At 46.2% G+C, this 24,541-nt stretch overlaps 1 protein-coding gene across 9 annotated transcripts in view; it reads left to right on the plus strand.

Annotated features, from left to right (window-relative positions):
- The window catches only part of Fbrsl1 (fibrosin like 1), an 82,732-nt gene that overhangs the window by 22,413 nt on the left and 35,778 nt on the right, over positions 1-24,541 (plus strand). For 7 of the 9 annotated variants that reach the window (XM_057763936.1, XM_057763942.1, XM_057763941.1 and 4 more), the window contains 2 exons: positions 6,437-6,541; positions 8,298-8,333. In XM_057763936.1, coding sequence (XP_057619919.1) covers positions 6,437-6,541; positions 8,298-8,333 — 141 coding nt within the window. The remainder of the gene's footprint in view (positions 1-6,436; positions 6,542-8,297; positions 8,334-24,541) is intronic. The other 2 variants (XM_057763938.1, XM_057763939.1) reach the window with 1 other exon arrangement.

A 24,541-nucleotide genomic window follows, 5' to 3' on the forward strand; every position in this document is an offset into this window, starting at 1 on the left:
TGCTGAGGTTCTTTACTGTATCAGCACTTGTTCTAGGATCTCAGAAGACACGCGAAGCCAGCGCCCAGAACTGACAAATGAGTAGGGGCTATATCGGTCAGGGAGTAGAGACCATTAGAGAAAGTTGTAGCTTGGTCTCTTTCAGCATGGTCTTGTTCTGCTGAAGTGAATCAGGGTCACTGTGACTGTGGACTCTTGGCATAGCTCACTGCAGGAGGGCATTAGTTACTTGGGTAACTTGGGCCAGTGCCAAGCTTCTAAGATGTGCTATATCTAGGGAACCTTCAGAGTTCTTCAAATGGCCATTGTCTGTAGCAGGACCAGGGGTCAGTGACCTGAGGATGTGGGAGCAGGGGTCAACCCCCCAAGAAGAGTAGGCATAGAGTGGCTGCTGGAGGGCCAGCAGCATACATGGAATGCACTGTGTGTACAGGACACACCATGCACATACGGTATATTCTGTCTATAGAATGCACTGTATACACGGGATATACTATGCTCATGGGTGCCAGGTATTCAAAATGTACCTACGGCATACAGGAAGAACCATACATGCACGGTGTGTACTTTGGACATTTTGTGTATATAGGACGTACTGTATGTTAGGAGGGCAGTGCTATGGTGTGTCTTACGTTGGTTGACTTTTCACGTTAGGGTATATGGAACCTAACCACTCTTTCACCTCTGGCCTTTTCTGGGTCTGTGATGCCTGAGAGAGCTGCTGCCCCTTGCAAGGATTTCCCAGGGCATATAGCAGAAAGCAGCCAGGCAGCCTTGCTCCTCATCCTCAATCCAGGAAGTGAACTGCTCCATCCTTGTCTCCATCTTGCAAGTGCAGAGGTTAGGTGGACTGTAGGGGCCCTAAGTTAAGCATTTGTCTAGGCATGCAACAGTTTGAGGTGTTGTGCATGTCTCCCTGGGAATATCTCAGCTTGTGTGTGACTCATCAGACTTTCATGCACACCATCCATGCCCTGCACTTCCTCAGGGTCGCTGTTCCTACTGTCTTTTGTGTCTTCTCAGCCTAAAAATGGGGTTCTGGGGTCCAGTGGGCCTTGGTGCCCTTTGAAGTGCTCTAGAACATGAAGGTGTCTGAGGAGCAGGTGAGGTGTGTACACTGGGTAGTACATATACATTTCATAGATAACCTGGGACATGTACATGTAGCATGTGTGTCCATGTGTGCTTCTTTCTGGGTCAGAGTCTTGGTAGACTTTCTAACTCCTGCAAGTGAGAGAGGACACTCTGGGGCCTTCATCTTCAATGATAAGTGGTTCAGAGCCCAACCCTTGGACAGGCTTGCTCTGTTCCCTGAGCACCAGGACAAAGCACATGTTTCCTGCCTGGGAGAGCAGTGTACTTGGCCACCAGTCCTAGAAACAGTCACTTCCATGTGCAGCCTGCAGCTGAGTAGGGGAAGGAGGCACCTCATTGCTAGAGCCACCACGTCTTGGCTACCAGAACCCTTTCCCAGCCCGCTAGTTAGATTGCCCTGTTTCTGAGGAACACCAGCTTGCAGAAGCTGATTGCTAAGTGTTCAGAAAATTCACAAGCTGTGAAACTGTTGGTAGCTTCAGGTGGACCTCAGTGTGAGCATTTACTCTGTGGAAACTGGCAGGCATTCCTGGAGGCCTCCCCCTCCCATAAAGCAGACTTACCACACAACACTGGCTTTGCTTTGGTCCTGCTAATTGTTTTTGTTTGTTTGGTTGGTTGGTTTGGTTTGGTTTTTGTTTTTTTGAGACAGGATTTCTCTGTAGCTTTGATGCCTGTCCTGGAACTAGCTCTTATAGACCAGGTTGGCCTCAAACTCAGAAAGATCCGCCTGCCTCTGCCTTCCAAGTGCTGGGATTAAAAGCATGCACCACCACCGCCCGACCCCATCCTGCCCTTGTGTGTATGCTCAGCCTGAATAATGGGATCCTGGGGTCCAGTGGGCCTTGATGCCCCTTTGAAGTGCTCTAGAACACGAAGATGTTTGGGGAGCAGGTGAGGTGTGTAATATGTATGTACTAATACATATATTGTCTGCCCAAAGAGTGTCAACTGAAGCCCTGCTTGGGTACCAGTGACCATGTGTATTCCAGCATTTGGCAGGCTGTGGTACCCAAGGAGTGTACCACTTGAGCTCCCATTTATCACATGTAGTACCTGCAGAAGTCTATGCACTGCACTGTGCCTCAGTTTCTCTGCCCAGTCGGTAGCATGTTCACATAAATAGTGTTGAACAGGTCTGGGTGCAAGTTCCTGCCAGCTTGTTGTGGTTTTTGTATCCTGTGTCCCGCCCAGGCCACGCCCTGAGAAAGTAAGGAGTGTTTCACTAGCACGTGCTGACAGAGGCTGCTGGATGGGAAGCAGCTTGGCTCACAGTCTGCCCCACCCACTTTGTGGGCTTGGGACATGCAAGGTTCACTGCAGAGAGGACACTCACCAGCACTATAGTTTTGGGACCCCAGTAGGACAATATTGGTCTTTCTCTGAGATCTTGTGAGCTCTATATATCTGGACCCCTAATCGTTGCCCTACCTCCCTTCATGTCTCTTTCTGGAACTCTTGCCCCCTTGGCTGGGAACCTTCTTTCTTCTTGCAACTTCCCCATAGACCTACACAGCCCAGAGCCAAGGGCTGAATCCCACCAAGACTGAGGGCCCATGAAAGTTCTGGCTCCAAGGCTGCCAGTTTAGCTTCTTGGAGCTGCCAGTATCCCCAAGTCTGTGAGCTTTCGGGTGCTGTCCAGAGATGCCTTGGGCTCACGTTGCTGTCTGGCGAGTACATGGTTAAGAACAATTAAAGCCTGGCACAAGAGAGGGTGGTTCAGTGGTAAGAGCAGTGACTGCTCTTCCAGAGGACTCTTGGATTCAGTTCCCAGCATTCAGATGGTTGTTCACAAACATCTGTGATTCCAGTTCCAGAAGATCCGATGACCTCTTCTGGTCTCTGTGGGCACTCTAGCACATGGTACACAGACATATATGTAGGCAAAATACTATACACAAAATAAACCTAAAAAAATTATAAACTGCCAGGCGGTGGTGGCGCACGCCTTTAATCCCAGCACTCGGGAGGCAGAGGCAGGCGGATCTCTGTGAGTTCGAGGCCAAGCTGGTCTACAAGAGCTAGTTTCAGGACAATAACCAAAAAAGCTATGGAGAAACCCTGTCTCAAAAATCAAAAAAAAAAAAATTATAAACTATCAAATCCACTCAGCTACAGAGGTAGCTCAGTGGATAAAGGCACTTGCTGCCAAGCCTGATAACCTGTGTTCAAACTCCTGGGACCCCCTTGGTGAAAGAAAAGAAGTTATCCCCACAAGTTGTCCTCTAACTTCTGCATGTGCACTGTGGCTTGCATACTCACACATACATATACAAGATAATGTATACATTAAGTTCCTATAGGAGGCTGGATGAAAGAACTGTGATTTCTAAAGATGACCTCAGAAACCCACAAGGGGCATAAGGAAGAGAGAGAGAGACTGTGGTTGTACCCAGCGGGGGCGCATGTGCAGTTGCATAGACTCCACACCTAAGCCCAAGAGAACAGCTGCTCAGAAGTGTCAGCCTGTGACTGTACAAGAGAGCTGGGTGAGGAGGTACAGTACCTGTGCTTCCTCCTAGCATGCTCTAGCCACTCCCTGTAGACCTCCTGGGATGCTGAGGTTGCGCAGGAACATGCAGGCCATAGTTACCTAGACTGCTGCAGGAGCAAACTTTAAATGATTGGACCAGCTTTGACCTCTGTTCCATGTCTGTAGCCTCCCAAACTGGAGCATACAAACTAGCCTAACTCTGTCCATCAAAGTGGTTATGTCACAGAACAAATGAAACACTGCCCAGCGTAAGCAGTGGGCCTGCCTGTCTTGTGGCATGAGCAGCCTTTTCTGGTGAGTCTCTCTCATTCTCTGCAGTTTCCCTCCCCTGCGGCCGTCTTTCTTCCATTTTTCCCCCTTACATTTACTGGAAGTCGTGTGCTTTTGAAGGCTCCGTGAGAGGAGGGTATATGTCTACAGGTCCATTGTTCAGAAGAGCCCAGTGTATAAGAACTCACCCAGAGAATGCTGACTTGTTGGTTGCTTAACTGTTTATTAGTTAGTTGGTTAATTGGTTTGACTGATTAGCTGAAGAGTTGGATGGGTTGATGGGTGGATGAGTGAACTAGAGGATAGGTGGATAGGCTGGTGTCTGGTCTACAAAGTCCAGAGGTGTTTGTAAGTACAGGCACTCTCATCTGCCCTTCTGGAGCAAGCAGGTCATCTTCTGGCTCCAGGCAGATACAGAGGTCCAGGTGTACTGATCTCATCCTTCCGCACGCCGGGCGGTAGTGGCACATCGCCTTTCCCCAGCACTCGGGAGGCAGAGGCAAAAGGATCTCTGTGAGCTCGAGGCCAGCCTGGTCTACAGAGCAAGTTTCAGGACAGGCTCCAAAAGCTACAGAGAAACCATGTCTCAAAAACCAAAAGAAAAAGAAAAGAAAAGAAAAGAAAAGAAAAGAAAAGAAAAGAAAAGAAAAGAAACCCTGTCTACAAACAAACAAACAAACAGTTTACCTCCTCCTTTCACACAAAGATGGAGATGGAAGCATGGCATCTCACAGCCTCTGGCATAGCTAATAGACTCTCAAAGCGGGGAAGAAGCAGGAAAGATCAAAGGGCAAACAGGTTGGGCTGTTTTGGATGACCTGGTTTTAGAAGTAGGTGGCAACTGTCTGTGTGTCTGTGGTTGTAGTGGTTTCCACAGTATAGGTCTCAGTCAGCTCTGTAACACTGTGGGGAATAGGGCTGTCAACCCTGAAGACAGGATAACAGACACCAGCCCACCCCACCTACAGGGTTCTATCATGGAATCATAGGGTACATCACTCACTCTAATGTCTGACTCAGAAGGGATGAGTTCTGCATGTATGTGTCAAGCAGAAAGCATGCTCTGCATACTCATAGTTCAACTACATAGGTGTGTTCTTCAGCCCTCATGAGTTGGCAGTGAGTCTTTGTCCACTTGTTGTAGGTCAGAAGAGAGAGTACCCTCAAAACAATCAAACCGATGCCATAGATACCAGTAGATTCTCAATGGCTCCAGTGATGGAAAGTCCCAACGGGGGAATTCAGTCAGTGACTACGATCACCCGCAGCTCCTCAGGCTAGCCTAGTTCATCTGCACACTACCTAGACTCTGCCCCAAAGATATGACCTTCACTTCGCTAGGGCCTTACACATTTTCCTGGGTGAGAGGGCCCCCATTTAGCTATTTGGTCATGAACTAACATCCAATTAGTGTCTCGGCCTTGGTACCCTGTTAGCTCTGCGGGGAGGAAAGGGGTTTGGACTACTGGAAGTCTGGGGCTGGAGGGAGGTTGGCAGATTTGGAAGCTTAGCCACTTCCAGGCCCTAAACTAGTCCCAGGACTGGCACATGCTTTGGTGAAATGACTGGCTGGATTCTAAGGACTTTAGCCAAAAACTCTATCAGTGGCTCTGGAATGTGAGACCAGGGGAGGCGAAAGAGATAGAAGCAGGACAAATGGTCGCATGCAATCGTGCTGGCTGAATGAGCACTGCGCCCAGTTTGTTCATGAGGAGACCCCGCTCATCCATTGTAAGATGTGGGAATGATCTTATTAAACAGATCGCAGACCTATACCGGGCAGAAGTGTGAGGTCATCATGCCTAGACAGTCGTGTCTGTGTCTGGCCCAGAAGGTGGCCTTCGCACAAGTAGTCCCAGAGTGCTGTGAACCCAGCTGCGGAACCGGCCGCTCCTGTGACATCTGTCACCATGCCTCAGCCTGTTTCCTTTTTCTGAGCTGAGAGTGAAATGGGTTGTCCTAAGGGCTGTTCCAAACAGCCAGCAGTCTCAGAATGTGCTAAGCACTAAGGATAACCAGTGTCAGCTGGCCCCTGAGATGTTTGTGTGTGCCTACAGCTTTGCCCTGTAATTGGCAAATGGCAAACCCGAGGCATCCAGGAGCTAAGAAGTAGCTCAAGGTCACATACATAAGGAGTGAGTGTGCCTACTAAAGGAGGCACTGTGGGTGCATGGGTGTAATGTCTTGATGTAGTAGGGAAAGGTAGGGAGAGCAGTCCTGGTTTGTAGCCTCTCAGTCCCCTGGGGTATCTTCAGAGTCAATGATTGGAAGAATCAAGGACAGAGCCAGTGATGGTGTAGCTTCTTGGTGCTTTTTTTTTTTCCTGTTCTGTCTGGTGATAAATTTGTAAGTACTCAGCCAGGTGGGTTCCCGGCCCTACATCTCTTTGTTCTTTCTGCTGTCTCCCAACAAACCCATGTCCTCCAGTTAAGGGGAAATGTCCTCCTGCCATATTTGGCACGTCCAGCCCTGGAATGAGCCTAGTCTCAGTGGCTTTTGTGGGGAGGGTGTGACCCTGGTCAGGATGTCTTATTGGTGAGTGCATGTTTGCCTGAGACTTTTTCTCCCTGTCCCCAGATGAAGGTCACCATGGCCAGAGGGGGTGACCAGAACAGTGACGATGACAGTGTCCTTGAAGCTTCCAGCTCACAGCATAGCAACTCCCGGGACCAGCTGAGCGATGTGAGTACCCGTCACTGACATCCTGGTGCTCCTGCGGGTGTCTCATGGCTTTGACCATGCCTGGCAGTTCACACGGAGGCCACACATGAGCAGTTAGCAGTGTGCCTTCTCTAAAGCAGTTGTTCACAAATTGAGACCTCACCAGAAGGAGGGGTTTAAATGAAGGACAGCAGTTAGGAGCTGGCAGGAGCCCATCTGGAATATCAAGTATCTCATAGTACACAGCGTAGCAGCCTGAGATCTGGCCCTGGAACCCTAAGGTGGACACCCTTATGTCCTAGAGCAGATGCTACACCAGCATCCTGCAGTGATGCCTGGGTAGAAATGAGTCCACAAATGTGTCTGAATCCGTAGGTGTCAGGCCATGTCTGAGGTACCTGGGGCTGGTGATGCAGGGTGGGGGTGCACATGCAACGATCTAAATTGGGGCTATATCAGTGTCCCTGAGAAAGGCCCCTGGGTACCAGGTCTCTGGGATAGTCAGCCACAAAGCCAGGTGGAAGGGGTCTGGAGCCTGTCACAGGGCCAGCCTACTGGGCCAACCAAAATGAAGCATAGGGACTGCAAGAACTGGGGTAGAAGCAGAGGGATTACCCACTGGGTTGGTGGCTCCGGACTGGCCACTGACACCAACCCTGCCCAGCTCCTGAAGTGGCCTCAGGGTAGTACATTTTTTTGAAGGACTAAATTGAATGAGTCGTGTCTCATTATCATTTAAATAGGGGACTGGGGGTGCAGCCTGCTGTCGCAGAGGGAGGCTTAATTGCCAGGCTCCTGATCTTGTTGCTGCAAGACGGGAAAATAGGCTGGTAATTGTCTGGGGCCGCAGGGCTGCCCTAGTTAGCACTCTAATTGCAGCCCAGGGTAAATGAAGCTGCATGCTGAACACAGCTTGACATGAAGCTGAGAATTCACCAAGTATGTCCCACCCCCACCCCATCAGCTGCCTTTGGTTGGCAGGTGGGATCCAACCAGGGGTAGGATTGGGTGAGCTCCACCCTCCAAGCAGTGACCTAGCCCTGTTAGTCGTTCAAAGAAAAGGATGTGGAGGATTGCTTTGAATGAAGGGAGGATTGCAGTTTGACCTACTAGCTCCCATTTCCCTTGCTGACTCTCCTTTGTGCGCTCTGTCCACTCTATTTTCCTGTCTCATTGTCACAAGTCACCATGTAGTTTCCACCTGCCTCACAGCCCCCACTGTGCACTTTGCAGTAGCCTAGCTCTTTGCACCCCTACCTGCCACAGCTTCTGCTTCATGTGCACATACACGTGCTTGATCCTGGTTCATGACCCATCTTTGGGCTATGGAATCCCTAGCAGCTTGAGATACAGCTGTCTCTCTTTTGGTGTTCTTAAGCCAGATAGAGGGAAGCTTCTGAGTGCCCCAGGCTCTCATGCTAGCCTCCACCATAGTTGTTGGCTAACCTTCTAGCAACCTATGCTATCACCCTCCTCCAGAAGGGTCTTCCTGCTGCACTTTGGGGAATGGCTTTAGCATCCTAGTCCTGAAGGAGCTGTGGATAGTCTAAGGGCATCTCTGTGGGGCCCCTCTGTTAGGTAGGGCTCATCTCCCAGAGGGGAGACCACTGCTTGAAAGAAGGCTCCAGAAGCTCTCTGGTGCAGAAAACTATGCTCAGCCCTGTTTTCCACTTTCCAGCGAGGCCCTACTGCCCCTAGGGTCTGCGGGCCTGTTTGCTGGGGGCAGTTGGCTGTGGCTTAGCCTGTCACTGACTGTCTTCCTACTTTTTCCCCACAGAGCTCTGCACAGGCGGTTTCCGGGAGAGGCTACTCAGTAAGTCCAGCCCCTCCTCCCCTGCGGTCTTTGTCCTTGCCTCAGGGCCAGCCCTGAGCTGCAGCTGTCCCACGCAGCTCCAGAGCCTAGAGGGCCCCACCACCCTGGACCCTTCCCCTTTAGAATCCTGTTGGTTCTGACTTCAACAGCTGCTGGGCAGGCAAAGGGTGGACATGCCCCTGAACTGAGATTCATGGGAAGCTTGATGCTCTGGGACACACATAAGACAGGGTCTCCAGGGTTTTGGCCAGGAACCTGAGGTGGGTTTTTGTGTAGGTGAGCAGCAGGGTGCCAGGAAATGGGGAGCCAGGCTGCTGCTAATAGGTTGAACAGGCTGCTGCCTCTTGGGTCTGGTTAGGGACCAAGGGTCTTTGGTGTCAAAGAAGCCTGTGGTTTGAGCAGCCGTACTCCAGCACACAGCTCCATCTTTGTACTGAAGGGGCTTGGGCTTAGACTGGACCCGGAGAAGTCCAGAGCTACCCCTGTGTGGAAAGATTGTGGGGATGAATGTGTGCCCAAGCAGTGGACTCTTGGCCCATGGAGAGCCCCATTGGGGCAAGACGACAGTCAATAAACTCTGCATAAATCCCTGGGTGGGCAGGCATATCCAGGTCAACTGGTTGTGGGGGAGGGGGGGCTTGATGCCAGCTTGCCAATCCACTAGGGGCATGACCTCAGGTGCAGGCAGTTCCCTCATCTACCTAAGAACGTGGAGTGGCCTGGTACCAACCAGAGCGGTTCTTGCACCTCCCCGTGACTTACTTCATTTTCCCTTGAGTATCAGGAGAAACATTAACGTCATCATAAAACCCAGAGCTTCATAAAAGCCATTTCTGTAGATTTACTGCCGTTTTGGCTCCTTGGAGGGCTAGGGCTGGGACTCCACCTGTCTCATCCCTGATTTACTGCCAGTCAGGGCCTGCTTGGCTCACTCTCTAAATTGCAGTGGCTTTTTATGGGGTATGCAAATAACCCAGCAGGGCCTTCTGGGACAGCTCCCCTGACCCTGGTATCTACCCTAGAATTCCTGGGTACTGAAAAGAAAGCAAGGAAGGAATTGGAATGGGTCAGCAGCTCAGGCTCAGTGGCCCTTTCAGAGGCCAGAGCACAGTGGATATACCTGCCTTGGCTGAAGGAGGGACCTAGTGTCTTCTCACTCCATCTGCACTCCTCATTCCCCTAACCCCACCTCTTCCGTTGTGTACCTGAGGATGTAGAAGGCCAGGGCTCATCATACCTTGCTCCATTTTGAGCTTGGGTTTGGCTGGAAAAGTCTATTATTTGGGCCTTTGATCTTAGGGTCTGTGGACATCGCGGAGAGGTGATTCCTGCAGGTGGTCACCTAAGGAGATCTTTGACAGGGAGACTTGTACCCTTCTTTGCAGGGTGTACCCTTGGGCAGCCTTGTTCACGTCTGATCACTGAGAACAGCAGCCTTTGAGAGTGGTTGTAGATGCCCCAGGTATGACGGACCTGCCTTCTCTGTTGCCCTCCCCTGTACCTGATGTTCTGAGAATGGCACTGTGCCCAGGGCTGTGTTGGACACTGAGGAGTAAGCTGCTAAGAACCCTGACCCAAGCCTATTACGTAGAGGGCTCCAGTGGCCACAGCAGATGCTGCTGGCAGTGCTAGAAGCTGGGGGCTGAAAGAGCCAGAACTGGACTCAAGACACTCATATCTGGGCCAGCACTTGGGCAGAGGAATACATCCAAGCCCATCTCTGTCATCTAAATTTCCAGGGGTCTGAAGCATCCCATGGGAAGGAAGAATACTACATCTTGGAGCAGACTCCTGGTGCTGTGGTTTTTTGTTACACTAAAGTATTAGGCAGAGGTTCTACAGCTAGTCTAAGTTAGATAACAGGTCATCTCTGGCCTACCTATGGTAAAATAGACAGATTTGAGACCCATGGAGTGTCTGGACCACCACTACTCTGAGCTACCAGGCCCCTTTTGTGCTTCTAAGTCCACAACCATCATACAATCATTCTCCCCAGACTTTGATTTTCTAATGTTTTCTTAAAAAGCCTACAACTAACTTGCCAGATGCTTGTAGCTTAGCCCCCTGTGGCAGCTGCATAGGAGTGACAGACGGTGCCAGGAAGGAGCCAACTAGTCCGCAGTATGACTGGCTGTAGGGTTCTCTCTGAGCCAAAGACCCAGGAGGGCCTGGCGCCTGCGCATAGACCCTAGGCTTCCACAGACAGGCAGGTGTATTAGAACTGATTTGAACTGACAGAATGTTAGGGTCCTCCTGTGTAGAATTTCCTGCTTCAGAGTGCCATATGAGTCCTGACACCTGCAAGCTGTTTCCACAAGGGACAGACCTCATTTGTCCTATGGGTTCAGGTGAGACCGAACTCCAGGCAGAGAGCAAGAGACAATGCCCAGTCTTGTCAGCAGGTGTGTATGTCTGTCTGTTGCGTGTCTGTGGATGTGGGTGGCTTTTGCGTATAGTGGGGTACTGTACCTGTTGTTTTCTTTATATTCTGTGGTTTATGCATTCCTGAATATCTGTAGACATTACTCTAGTGCCTCTCTAGCTTCTCAGGGGATCCTTAGTGCTCATTGCATTTGTGTGCACCTCTGGCTTTGTAGCACGGGTGTGTGTGTGTGTGTGTGTGAGAGAGAGAGAGAGAGAGAGAGAGAGAGAGAGGGAGGGAGGGAGGGAGGGAGGGAGGGAGGGAGGGAGGGAGAGAGAGAGAGCCCCCTACCTGAGCATGTCCTCTTCTCACCCGACAGTATCATCATGCTCAGTGACATCACTATGTATCTCCAACCTTGCTTTGTTTTGTTTTGAGATAAGGTCTCTCTATGTAGCCCTCACTTTCCTGGAACCCACTTATATAGACTGGCCTTGAATTTACAGAGATTCACCTGCCTCCCCAGCGGTGTGATTAAAGGCATGCTCCACTATACCTGGCTGAAGCAGGATTTCATGGACTGCCAGCACCAAAATCATGACACAGAGACTTGTTATTAATTATAACTGCTTGGCCTTAAGCTTAGGCTTGTTTCTAGTTAGTACTTTTTTTTATTTTTTAACTTAAATTAGCTCATTTCTATTAATCTGTGTGTTGCCCCGAGGCTCCTTGGCCTCATCTACTTCATGTCCATCCTGCTTTCCTGCTTCCTCCCTGTCTTGCTTGCTGACCCCTGCTGGCTGGGTGGCTCCCCTCTTCTCTCTGCCTGCCAGCTTCACCTGTTCCTCCTCTGCCTAGCTATTGGCCATTCAGCTTTTTATTATTTATTTTCAGATGCCTTAAGCAGGCAAGGTCAAATAGCAACACACCTTTTAGACAAATGCAACACATCTTTACATAGTTCAGCAATTATTCTGCAGCACAAACAAATGCAGCACATCATCTTTACATATTTAAACAGTCTATTCCACAACACCTGGCTTCAGGTTGCGCTTTTCAAAAAATTAATTAATTTTGTATACTAGGAATTGAATTCATGGCTTTGTACTTGCTAGGCTGCATTCCTCCACTAAACTACACACCCCAGTCTGCAAACTGTATTTTTGGTTTTTGTTTGTTTGTTTGTTTTTATTGAGCTATATGTTTTTCTCTGCTCCCCTCCCTGCCTCCCCTTCAACCCTCACCCATGGTTCCCATGCTCCCAATTTACTCAGGAGATCTCTGCAAACTGTATTTAAAGTAGGTGAATTTTGCTAAGATTTATCCTCAGCAACTTCCCTAGTTATTGCTCATCCTTAAAGCTTTCATCCAAAACGCTAGACACTGCCTTCCCAATACACCATGAAATGTTTGTTAATGCCATAAAGTTAGTCAGAGAGTGATTTTCTTAATTTGGTTTGCTCACAGCCCAGAGAGTGATGTGTCTCCTGCATAGCAGGCCTGAGAGACTCCTCTTGTGAAAAAGAAATGAGAACAGTTTCTATATATAAAAACACCAGTCGGCCTCCTTACACTCAGTATTAAGAATGTTCTAGAAGTACCCATGCCCAGCAAGTGCAGACATTGTCTAGGAGCAGGAGCAGAGGAGGTTGTAGCCATAGAGGAGCTGAGATGTCCGGCTGGGATGATGCATACTGGAGGCCTAGCGAGTCTGGAAGGTGGAGTTGGATTTCTCATATTACCCCTGCTCTCCAGATGGGGTCTCAAGGCTCAAAGAAGCTACAGAACCTGCCTGCAAGGCTCTGGCTTCACAAGAGTAGGCTGGGTCCAAGACCTTTGTCTCCCTCCTATCCCTCAGACATGCACAACCCAGGGCCCTCCGTGGACCAGTTTGACCCAAAGTTTCCCAAGTATCTTGTCAGTGTTAGAAAAGGACCTGTCGTTGGCCAGGCAGTGGTGGTCAACACTCAGGAGGCAGAGACGGGCAGATCTCTGTGAGTTTGAGGACAGCCTCTACTGAGTGAGTTCTAGGACAGCCAGGCAGTGAGGACTGTTACACAGAGAAATATCGTTCCTTGTCTGAGTGTCCTGCCTAGACCCTCCACCTTGGTATCTGGAGCACCTTCAGGAGCCCTGGTATCCCCCAGACAGCCTTCCCTGTGGTCTCCATTGTCCTGCAGTCTTTTCCAGGAACCCAGCTACAGAGATGAGAAAGGAATTACTAATTTCTTTACTCCTCTTCCTCCTCCAATAAGCGTTCAGTGAGTATGTCCTGTGTGCCAGAATCCTACTGACAACAAATGCATGGCTGACCTAGCAACTCTCATCTCACAGGCTAGATAAGCCTCCAGCCTCCATCATACTGCTCCTGTCAGCTCGGGTGCTAGGCGGCTTCCACACCTGCTAGGCATGGGCACTTTCAGAACATTCTGAGTACCGCGTGTAGAGAGGCTCATTATGAGTAGTGAATGAGAGGAGAAGCAGAAGGGTGATGTAGGTGGGTCTTCATTCTATCTGTTGCTTTCATTGGTTAATTAATAAAGAAAACTGTTTGGCCTGATAGGGCAGAACTTAGATAGGCGGAGTAGACAGAACAGAATGCTGGGAGGAAGAAGGCAGTGAGGCACATGCCATGGCGCTCCTCTCCGAGATGGATGCAGGTTAAGATCCTTCCTGGTAAGCCACCACCTTGTGGTGCTACACAGGTTATTAGAAATGGGTGAGAGTTAGCGGATAAGAGGCTGAAACTAATGGGCCAGGCAGTGTTTAAAAGAATACAGTTTCCATGTAATTATTTTGGGTAAAGCTAGCTGGTGACCGGTAAAGCTAGGGAAGCGGCCTACTGCTCTTTCTATAGAGTGGCGCCCAATGTGGGACACTGGATCCATGTAAAACCTGAGAGGGCTTAAAAAGAAGAGAGAGAGAGAGTTTAACACAGCTTTTTTTAAATTTTTTTTTAGTGTGTGTGTGTGTGTATGCTTGTATGAGTTTATTTGTACCATCTGCTTCTAGGTGCCTGCAGAAGAGGGCTTTGGATCCCCTAGAGCTGGAGTGACAGGCGGCTTTGAGCCATACAATGTAAGGGCTGTGAACCAAACCCAGGTTCCCTGCAAGGAGGAGCCAGGAAGGGAACCCAGCATCCTAGATAGCTCCAGAGTGGGCCAACAGCTGGGGAATGGAGGGGCGTCCAGGTGTGGGTAGCGTGGGGTAGAACTTAAGCAACATTGTCACAGTTTGTGCAATACCCTTTACTGTATGTTGGGAACACAAAGATCATCAACGCAATTAAAAATCAACAACACAATTAAAATGAAAGTGTGTACCCTTGAGAAATGAATGGAAAACAGGAAGGAAGCTCCAAGCAAAATCATACAGAATCCCTTGTGTGGTGAATGCCAGGCTGAGTCTGAAAGGCAGAACTAGCGTGTGTCCCAGACATATGACCCTAGGGAGCAGACAGATAGGGAGTGTCTGTGGTACAGTTCTAACACAGTATTCTTTGCTTTCCCAGAGGGTGACCCCACAGAGAATAGATAGGGAACACTTGTCTAGCTTTTTCTTGCTGTTATGTAAACACAATCTGAGAAAACTAGTAACATTTCTCAGAATAAAGTTAGTTTTAAGCATAAATTCACAGGTTTTCAGCTCTGTGAAAACATTCCAGAATGACGTAAGGTGCTGAGCAAGTGTCCTTTCTAGGGCCTCCAACTCCCTTACAGAGTAAGGAAGAGCACTCTGCAGACAAATCTCGGGGGCTCAGGGCATCAGACTGACCTCATGATAGAATTGTCTCAATGAGAGACAGATGACATTAGTACTCAACCACCAGAGCCATGAGCGTTTGCTAAATGAGCTGGAGCCTAGATCTCACAGCTGAGGAGGGGGTTCACAGTGCTGAGCCTGGTTGTAGAAGGAGCCAGACTGGTAGGGAGTCAACTTGTTCTGGATCCCTAGTCTGTGGATGGGACTGAGGCAGGGTAGAGGTTACCAGGTTCTCTCTAGGTTGACTTGGCCAATCCTCTTCCCCAGGCTGTCCCTCACAGATACTGCTCCATGTCTCACTGATATGCCAGCTGAGAGTCAAGGCTCCTGAACAGGCTGACAGAACAGGCTGTACCTTTGGCAGGAGACAGGATGCCAGTGTGGGTGGCCATTGTCCTCATTTCCCTCCTATACTGAAGTCTCAGGCTACAAAGGAAACTGGCAGAGGGTTGGGTGCATACCCAAAGATCATAGCTGCATGAGTTGTCAAATGGTCCCACAATGGGTTTGCCTATATGGGCTATAACTTAATTGACTGTTAATTGTGTAATTAGTGCTTTGTTTGGTTTTAAAGCCTAAACACTCAGAAAGTGAATGTGCAGAGTAGACAGAAATGGAGTTTTCAGGCTTACTGACTACTACATAATTAATCAGGCTGATTTTGATGGCCTCATCCAGAGGGTTGACTAGGCAAAGGGCCTAACTTAAATCTATGACTCAACTGTCCCTAGTTGTGCTTGGGGATTAGCCCCATCCCTATGGGCCTCGGTTTTCCCATTAGTGACCATGTATATGATGGTACCTGAATGAGGCATGTCATTCCCATCTGCGTTGTACCAGTGACTGCCAGAGACTCAGCTAGGGAAAGAAGGGGAAAGGAAGATCAAGTAGACTGTACATTCTAACCTGGGCAGAAGTCCTAATGACCCAACCCTATGGCCCTGTCCTGTCCCAGCCAACCCCATCTTGGAAGTTGACAGTATATAGACATATAGACCATATATAGGTCTCTTTCCACCCCCTCCCCCAGGTACTGGGTCCTGCTGTGTCCATGTCTCTCATGTGTCTACATCTAGTCTGTCAAGTCATGTTGGTCCATCTCAAAGTGCACTGCATCAGCCTGAATCTAGCAGAGCCCCCTTGATCTCAGCTCAGTCTGTTACCTGTGGCTCCATCATGCCCATCATATTATCACTGGTCTTCAATCTTGGCCACCTCCCACTCTTCTCACCTTTCCAGCCATCTCTCTCTCTGTAGCCTCCCCAGGTCTTTCCCTTTGCCTGTTGTTGACAGAGGTTTCTATCCTGCCTGGTCCTGCAGCCATTCAGTCCCAAAGAAACACACAGAGGTCTATATTAATTAAACTGGTTGGCCTGTTAGCTCAGGCTTTTTATTAACTCTTACATCTTAAATTAACCCATAATTCTTATCTGTGTTAGCCACGTGACTAATCTTTTATCAGTGAAGCGTTCTCATCTTGCTTTCTCTGTGTTTGGCAGACTGAGCCTTTCCTCTTCCCAGAATTCTCCTGTTCTAGTTTGCTCCGCCTATACTTCCTGCCTGGCTACTGGCCAATCAGCATTTTATTAAACCAATACAAGTGACAATTCTTTACAGTGTGCAAGACCATTGTCCCACAGCAGCCTGTCTCTACTCCTTTCAGCAGTACATGCTCAGTCTCCCGTAACTGACCTTCCCTCTGAGGTTGGGTCTGTTGTGTGCATCACAAGACCTTCCATTGCAACCATTGAATGGAGGCCCAAGAGACAGCTGTCTTCTATAGTCTTGAGTACAGGGAAATCATTTTGGGCAGGGATGTTCAGCCAAGCACCTCCTTGTCTCTGATTGGCCATCACCTTGGCTGTAGCATGTGGGAACTGGATAGCAATGCTTGAATTGCCTGGCTTTACCCTAAACTAACTGTTACCAGTCCTGTATGTGCTTCTACTGGATTGAACCTAGAACCTGGTTCTGGGCCCCAAACTCTGTTCCCAGCCTCTGCTGGCTGACTAGCCATAGCAGGTCCTTTATCCTCTAAGCCTCCAATTCTTCTTTGAAATGGACAACCAAGCACAGAGTGACCACAATTCCTACCTTACATCCTAGCACCCACACTCTATACCCTTGTCCTTAATGATCCATCAGGTACAAGGGCTCCAAGACACAAGTGGAAAAGAAGTTTATGGAACCAGTCATAAAGTTGTGGGGTGCCTGATCCCCAAGGACTCAAAGCAGCCATGGGGAAGTTGATGATGGCTGCACGGGGTAGATTCTCTGGCCTGCCGACTCACTTCATCTAAGTGGGGATGGGAAAGAGTTTCACTGACTTATTCTCAGAGGTGAACATAAAAGTGAGCAATGACTCCACATATTAATTCCAGTCTGGTCATAAGAACTTTTCAGTGCTGAGGTCAACATGTGACCTCCTCACTAGTCACGCAGAGTCCCATAAGGGCAGTCCACATTAACTCATGGCTCCTTATTTTAGCTAGGTTGCTAATCAGAACATACACAGATGGAGCCGAGCCTCTTCCCACTCCATACCTGCAGAGGCAATGCATTTCCTAGACTGGGCTGTGGAGTCATCATTCCCTTGCCTGATTCTTCTCAGGCTGCTCCCACTAAACCTGTGTGAGATCTGGAATTCAAGTGCTGGAGGCCCAGGTCAGAGGAGCCTTAGCCCAGTTAGTGGCATGGCACTTGATCACCCTCACAGGATCCAGAGAGGAGTTGAGGAGAGAAGCAGAGTGCCAAGAATTGTGTGTGAAGTCTAGCTTCATCATCTCCTGTGGTACACTCAGGCATACAGCAATAATGCTAAGATACATATGCATATATCCGAGGGTTCATGCCTACCATAAAGTTGCCACATGCACTGAATATACCAGGTCAGCAGGAGCCAGTGGAACACCTGTATGTTATGCTACCTGTACATGCCTCAGGCAACCTCTATACAGCTGAGTGGCAACTTTGGTGCTCAATATCCTTGTAGCTGAGACCTTACCCCATTCTTGAGCCAGGCTCAGTACACTAGCCTGAGACTTTGTTGTGCACACTATGGCCATTAAACCTGCATCTCCTAATATTCTGGTTCCTTTATTCTGCTTCATTTGTATCTCCTTGGGCCTCTCATTGGAACATCTTTCAACTGGTCAGCAGGACCAGGCCTCCTTGTCCCAAACAGCCCTGAAGTAATATCTTACAGCAGCTCTTGCATGGTAACTGGGCAGAAACCCAACCTACACTTGGCACTGTCTAAGCCTCCTGCAGCCCTGCTTTGGCTCAGGTATGGTGACCTGTGGGAATTTAGGGAGGCCTGCCTCCTGTTCCTTTCTGTCCCTCCTCCTTGCTCAACATGGTGGAGTAACTCTGGCTACAAGGTCTTCATGAATTTTCATTCTTTTCAGTGGTGAGACAACGGTACTGCTCTGAATATTGTTGTAAGAGTAATTAACGTTCACACAGAAAGGACAGTGCTGCTCCTACCTTAACCATGCTGACGTGTGTCTCTGTGACAAGAAGTCCCCACCCCAGCAGGCAGGGGTGTAGGAAAGCCTGAGTGATAGGAAAACTGTCAGGTCAGTCCATGTAGGGAATGGCTGCAAAGGTGAGCAGATAACAGGGAGGGAAGGAGCTTCAGTAGGTAAATACCTAGCACATTCAACCTAAAGAAGGATTTATTTAACTGAGTGGTACTGCACACCTTTAATCCCAGTGCTTAGGAGGCAGAGGTGAGTAGATCTCTGTGAGTTTGAGGCCAGCCTGGTCTACATAGTGAGTTACAGGACAAGGACAAGCAGGGCTATTTAGAGAGGCCATGTCTTAAAAAAAAAAAAAAAAAGCCAGGTAGCGGTGGCACATGACTCCCAGCACTCGGGAGGTAGAGGCAGGTGGATCTCTTGAGTTCAAGGCAAACCTGGTCTATAGTTCTTGGTCTAGTTCCAAACAACCAAGGCTACCCAAAGAAACCCCACTCTAAAAGCAAAGTAATAAATAAAATAAAATCATGGGATTGTACTGCTCACATTCAGGGAGGAAAACCCATTCTAAAGTATATCACCTAGGCAGTTCTGAATCTCGTTAGGTTAACTTTAATTGTCTTGCTCTCATTCCATATGAACTTGAAACCCAAACTCAGCATTCTACTCTTGGTCCCTAAAGTGGCATGTTTATTTAATGCAAAATGCATTTAGTCCATCTCAAAAGTTGCTCAAGGTTCGTTGATTAGCTAGACTGGCTCCCCCACATCCCCAGTGCTGATTGTAAGTACATGCCACCATGCTCGGCTTTCACTCAACCTTTAAGTCTTTATGTTTGTGTGGCAAGTGATTTACCAACTTCACCATCTCCCCGTTAAGGAAGTTTCTTCTTAATGATACTAGTCTCTTAAAAAAAAATTACAGCTGTTTTCTCTATGCTTCCTGATCTGCAACTTTAAATGGGTTCAAACACCTTCCTAGGCAAACTGTGCATTTTCCATATCTTTCTACTCCATTTGCTGTTGTCTGTCAATGTAGACCTGAGTAAGGGCAGTAACCATGCCACCGCTTGAATAATATGCTGTCTTGAAATTTCCTCCACCAAATGAATTCTTTTGTGTTTTAAATCACCCTCACTGAAGTTCTTAGGACATGGACAAAATGCAAACAGATTCGTTGCCAAGATGTAACAAATAGTTGCTTATAGCATGGAACCCAGAGACAGATATCGGGGTTCAACCTAAAGTTCAGAAAAGCAAAGCAGCCAGCCTTTGGAGAGCTCTTACCTCTAAGAAATCCTCAGACTGAAAGAGACCGAGTTCCTGTCACATCCCACCTTATATGCCTCTGTAGTGCTGGGATTAAAGGCACATGACTCCCTAGTAATGGGATTAAAGGTGTGAGCCACCACCACCTGGATCTGTTTCTACATTGATCTTGTGTAGCCCAGGGTGGTTTTGAACTCACAGAGGTCCATCTACCTCTGTCTCCCAAATCCTGGGATTAAATGTGTGTGATACCACTACCTGGCCTCTAATGGCTTAATTTTACCTTCTGGGCTTCAGGTAAGCTTTATTTATAAAACATAAATAAAATATCACTATATTTCCCCTTGTCTAAAATTTTTTAAAAGGCTATAACTAATATAAGAGACCATTTACAATAAGTACAGTAACTATATACAATGTACAGGCAATAAATACATCAACAATGTCTAGTCCATTTGCATTTGACAAATTCAGAGAAAATACTCCATAGCTATCCTATCTTGATGAGTCCAAAGTCTTGTAACTAATTTACTTTCTATCGTAACTTGCATTACCATCCATAACTATCTTTTGATAGCTTTCAACCTTATATACTTTATATTTCTTTAGTGAATTTCTTTTCTGAGCTCATAAACAATGAAAACTATAACTAACTAGTTTTCAACTACCTCAGAAACCTAAGAAGGAAATAATATTAACTGAATAAGCAGGAAGCGTAAACAAGTGACTTCCAAAAAATGTGAGATATGACAGAAACAGCTGGCTGCCTGGACAGTCACCCAGAGGTCCTCTGCAGTGTTGGGGCATCCACCTTTGGCTTACAGGCCTAGAATATCTGACAGACTTTTCTATGAAGCAGGGTTTTTGAAGGACTGTCTCGCCTTGTCTGGGCAAAGTTTGGCAGTCACTTTCTTTTGTGTCCTGCTTGTCCCATTAGGACAGCATACTGTCAGCAGTCAAGGCAAGGGCACTTTCTTGCCCAGTGGCTTACTTTTGCCACAAAGAAAGTAAACTCCATATGGATTTTTTTTGCTACCCATCATCTTCTCTGAAGTAGATTGGTGCTACCAGGAGCAGACATGTCTCATTGTCATAAAAAAAAGAAACCTATGTTATTAAAACATCTTAAATGCCATATTCTGTAGATCTCTTAAGTGTTTGAAAATGGCATGTTTACCTAAAATATATCTTTGACCTTGAAAACATACCTAATATGACTACACAAGTTCAATTGTAATAGGTGATTAACTATTAACCTGCATTTCCTTATTATCCTAAACAGTTGGTAATAATAATTTCTAAGGACTAGACATTTACATTGCATTTTTAAATGAGTTGTATAAGTACAATACTTTGAACAAGAGTAGAAATGTATGTACAGTATGTTTTAACAAAATTAATCTCAAATTTTTATCAATATATACAATTTGTATATAATATACAAAAATCCAATACAATGCAAAACATTTAAAACTGGTAGTTGCTTTTTAAGAGTAGATTCAATACTCTACCTTTTTATCTTATCATATTATATCCCTCTTATTTATTTATTTATTTATTTATTTATTAAAGATTTCTGCCTTCTCCCTGCCACCACCTCCCATTTCCCACCCCCTCCCCCATCAAGTTCCCCTCCCTCATCATCCCTAAGAGTAATCCGGGTTCCCTGCCCTGTGGGAAGTCCAAGGACCACCCACCTCCATCCAGGTATAGTAAGGTGAGCATCCAAACTGCCTAGGCTCCCACAAAGCCAGTACGTGCAGTAGGATCAAAAACCCGTTGCCATTGTTCTTGAGTTCTCAGTTGTCCTCATTGTCCATTATGTTCAGCAAGTCTGGTTTTATCCCATGCTTTTTCAGGCCCAGGCCAGCTGGCCTTGGTGAGTTCCTGATAGAACATCCCCATTGTCTCAGTGTGTGGGTGCACCCCTCGGCGGTCCTGAGTTCCTTGCTCGTGCTCTGTCTCCTACTCTTGATTTGGACCTTGAGATTTCAGTCCGGTGCTCCAATGTGGGTCTTTGTCTCTTTTTTCTTTTAAAAAGAAGAACCTTGAATCTAATTTCCATTGTGTAGCTTTTTCCTGACCATTACTGATAACAACTTGTACCAATCCCCCTAAACAATAATTAATATCCATAACCTATTGAACAATCAAAAACCACTCACCCTACCTCTTGGGAATGTGGGCATCATATTCTTAAATTTATTTCCTACTGTCTGGGGGCAATGGCATCTTTAGGGGATCCTGAAAAGAAAATTTTTGATTAATTGTCAAGTCCTGGGAGAGATAGCTATATCATTTGTTATCTAGTTTCTGCGTAGTGGGAAAGTACAGGACTTGTTTTAAGTCCTGGCTAGAGTAGTCTATTAGGCTAGATCATCTCAGTTAGCCACTCAAAATTAATCTGAGCAGTTTATATTCCAAAGCTGATCTTTAGGTGTGTTTTTTCAGCTCAGTGGTGTTATCACAGTCCTGGAGGAGTTGTTGGTGTAGGGACCTATCTTCCTTATGGAGACTTCAAAGGTCACTGTTAGGCATGTTCATTCATGATTCACTGTAGAAAACTGATAGACTCAAACTGAAATCATGTATAGAAAGGTAGATGAAACATTTTTCTAGAATTAGTTAGTACTCTATATGACCATTAATAACATGACAAAGGATATATATAAATATATATATAATGTTATGCCTTAAGAAAAGCTGTTAAAGGGTCGATATAAAACCAAAGGATTATGAGATTAGTAGCAATAAAACAGTTTTTTAAATTTTTGTTCTTCTTCTGTCCCATATCAGGTGGGACATGTCTCATGTCTGCCATGAGACAGAGATTTTGGATTTCACTTTAATAAGAATGCTTAGGTTTAGAGAAGGAGAAAGCCACACTCCAACTTCAAAGGCAGGTTTAATCTTTAATTGGAGTGGGACTACCAAAAGACCATTTGCGTTTTATGTCTGTAGAGAACAGCAGAAAACAAACATTTCAGAAGATTTATGAAATTTTACCCTGTTGGAAATGTGTTATAACTATAGACCAACGTACTGTTTTTCTTGACATGTTTTCTGGATGAGTTGTCTCTTTTTCTTCAGTTGTCTCATTTGTCCAGTAGTCTTCTGATTCCTTAGCTGGATACATTTATTCTAAAAAGACAGAAACAAAACCTTTCCCCAACCTTAATTTTGGGGAGATTCTCTTTTGATAAGTTATATCTGATCAAGTGAAAAGTATTTGTTAGTTATATATAGGTTAGTTTAAATTAAATGGTCATGGTGCTTAGTAAACAATTATCTATTATAATTAAGAGGTGTCTTTTGTTCAATTAGAATCTTTATCAATTTTGATGGTACCCATAGCTTTTCTTCTGTGGAAACAGAAGCAAAACGCCTTCCTTAACGTAACGCATGTCCTGGTTTCCATTCTGAGGTCAGTACATCTTTAAAGTATATTGACTGGTTTAATTCTATAGCTTTTTCTACTTTCCAATGTCTCTCCTCAGCTCCTCATTAGGATTTAGAAAATTCAAAGTTAATAAAACATTATGCAATCTATTTCTGGGTGTATTTATCTTCCCTTTCTGTTTATTTAACATATCTGTTAGAGTTCAGTTTGATCTTTCTATAACTGCCTGCCCTGTAGGATTGTGTGGTATATCTGCAATATGCTTAATATTATAATAAGCAAAAAAACTGTTTCACTTTTTAGAGACATATGCTGGAGCATTATCTGTCTATATTCGTACAGGTATACCCACGATGGCTGTAACTTCTTACAAGTGTGTGATTACTGAATCAGCCTTTTCCAAACTCAAAAGCAATTGCCCATTGAAAACCTGAATAGGTATCAATGGTGTGGTGTACATATTTTAATTTTCCAAATTCTACAAAATGGAACATATCCATCTGCCAGATTTTATTCCTGTGAGTACCTTTTGGGTTACTTTCTGCAGGTAGTGAGGTTTGGTTGTATAAAGAACAAGTAGGACATTTCCTTGTTGCCTCATGATGGAAAAGTCTTTTTTTAAAACCTTTGCTATTGACACCTTCAGCCCATTTCCAATCAATAATTGATTTCTGCATCACCTTGTGCTAGAGGGCCTGACAGACCCGTATGGGATCAGATGTGTATTATGTATACGGGATGATGCCTATTCCTGATTATTTCTTTAGCTGAATAAATAATGAAGTCAATTCTCTATCATTTGGTATAAATTCAGTGAGTTCAATGTGCAAAACAACTCTTTCTGCATACTGTGAATCAGTAACTATGTTGAGAGGTTCTTTAAAAATCCCTTAGTACCGTGAGAATAGCATATAACTCTGACTTTTGGACAGAATCATAAGGGCTTGGTTCCACTTCACTTAAATTCTCTGATTTGTAACTTGCCTTTCTGGAGTTATTTGTGTCAGTATAGAATGTAGGGGCTCCAGGTATTGATGTGTCCTGTACAATGTGATGAATGATCCGGTTAGCTCTCTTTATAAGTTCATTTCTCTCACTTTTGGGGATAATTCTTGTTAATCTCTCCCAAAAAAATATTGCATGTTCTTTGCCAGGATTCACTTTCTGCCCATAACTTTTCAATTACATCGTTATTAAAAGATAATATGATTTTTGCTGAGTCTTTCCTGTTAACTGACAAAGTCTCAATTTTCCTCTTAGAATTAATTCAGAGGCCTTTTCCACATAAGTTTTTTATTTTTTCACTCTGTTTACCTAGTAAAAGATCTATTCTACGGCCAGGCGGTGGTGGTGCACACCTTTAATCCCAGCACTTGGGAGGCAAAGGCAGGCGAATCTCTGTGAGTTCGAGACCAACCTGGTCTACAAGAGCTAGTTCTAGGACAGGCTCCAAAGCTACAGAGAAACCTTGTCTCAAAAAGGAAGGAAGGAAGAAAGGAAGGAAGGAAGGAAGGAAGGAAGGAAGGAAGGAAGGAAGGAAGGAAGGAAGGAAAGAAGGAAAGAAGGAAAGAAGGAAAGAAGGAAAGAAGGAAAGAAAAAAGTCTATTCTAAGATAATATCTTTCCTCTATATTACAATTCCTGTAGGTGAATATTTGGAGGGTAATATGACCCGAATGTAGTTAAGATTCAGATCCACATGATCAACATGTGCCTTCTGTAATTTCTCTTCAATCAAAGTCAATTCTATCTCAGCTTCAGCTCATAATTTCCTGTAACTGTTTAAATCTTTGTCACCATCTAAGGTTTTATTTAAATTAATAAGGTCATCAAGACCTATCCTAGTAGTGGGCCATAGCTGGTAAATGTCTCCTAGCAATCCTTGGAAATCATTAAGAGTCTGCAATCAGTCTCTCCTAATTTGCACCTTTTGGGATC

Source organism: Chionomys nivalis, chromosome 3, assembly GCF_950005125.1.
Source record: "Chionomys nivalis chromosome 3, mChiNiv1.1, whole genome shotgun sequence".
In the NCBI taxonomy this organism is placed as follows: Eukaryota; Metazoa; Chordata; class Mammalia; order Rodentia; family Cricetidae; genus Chionomys; species Chionomys nivalis.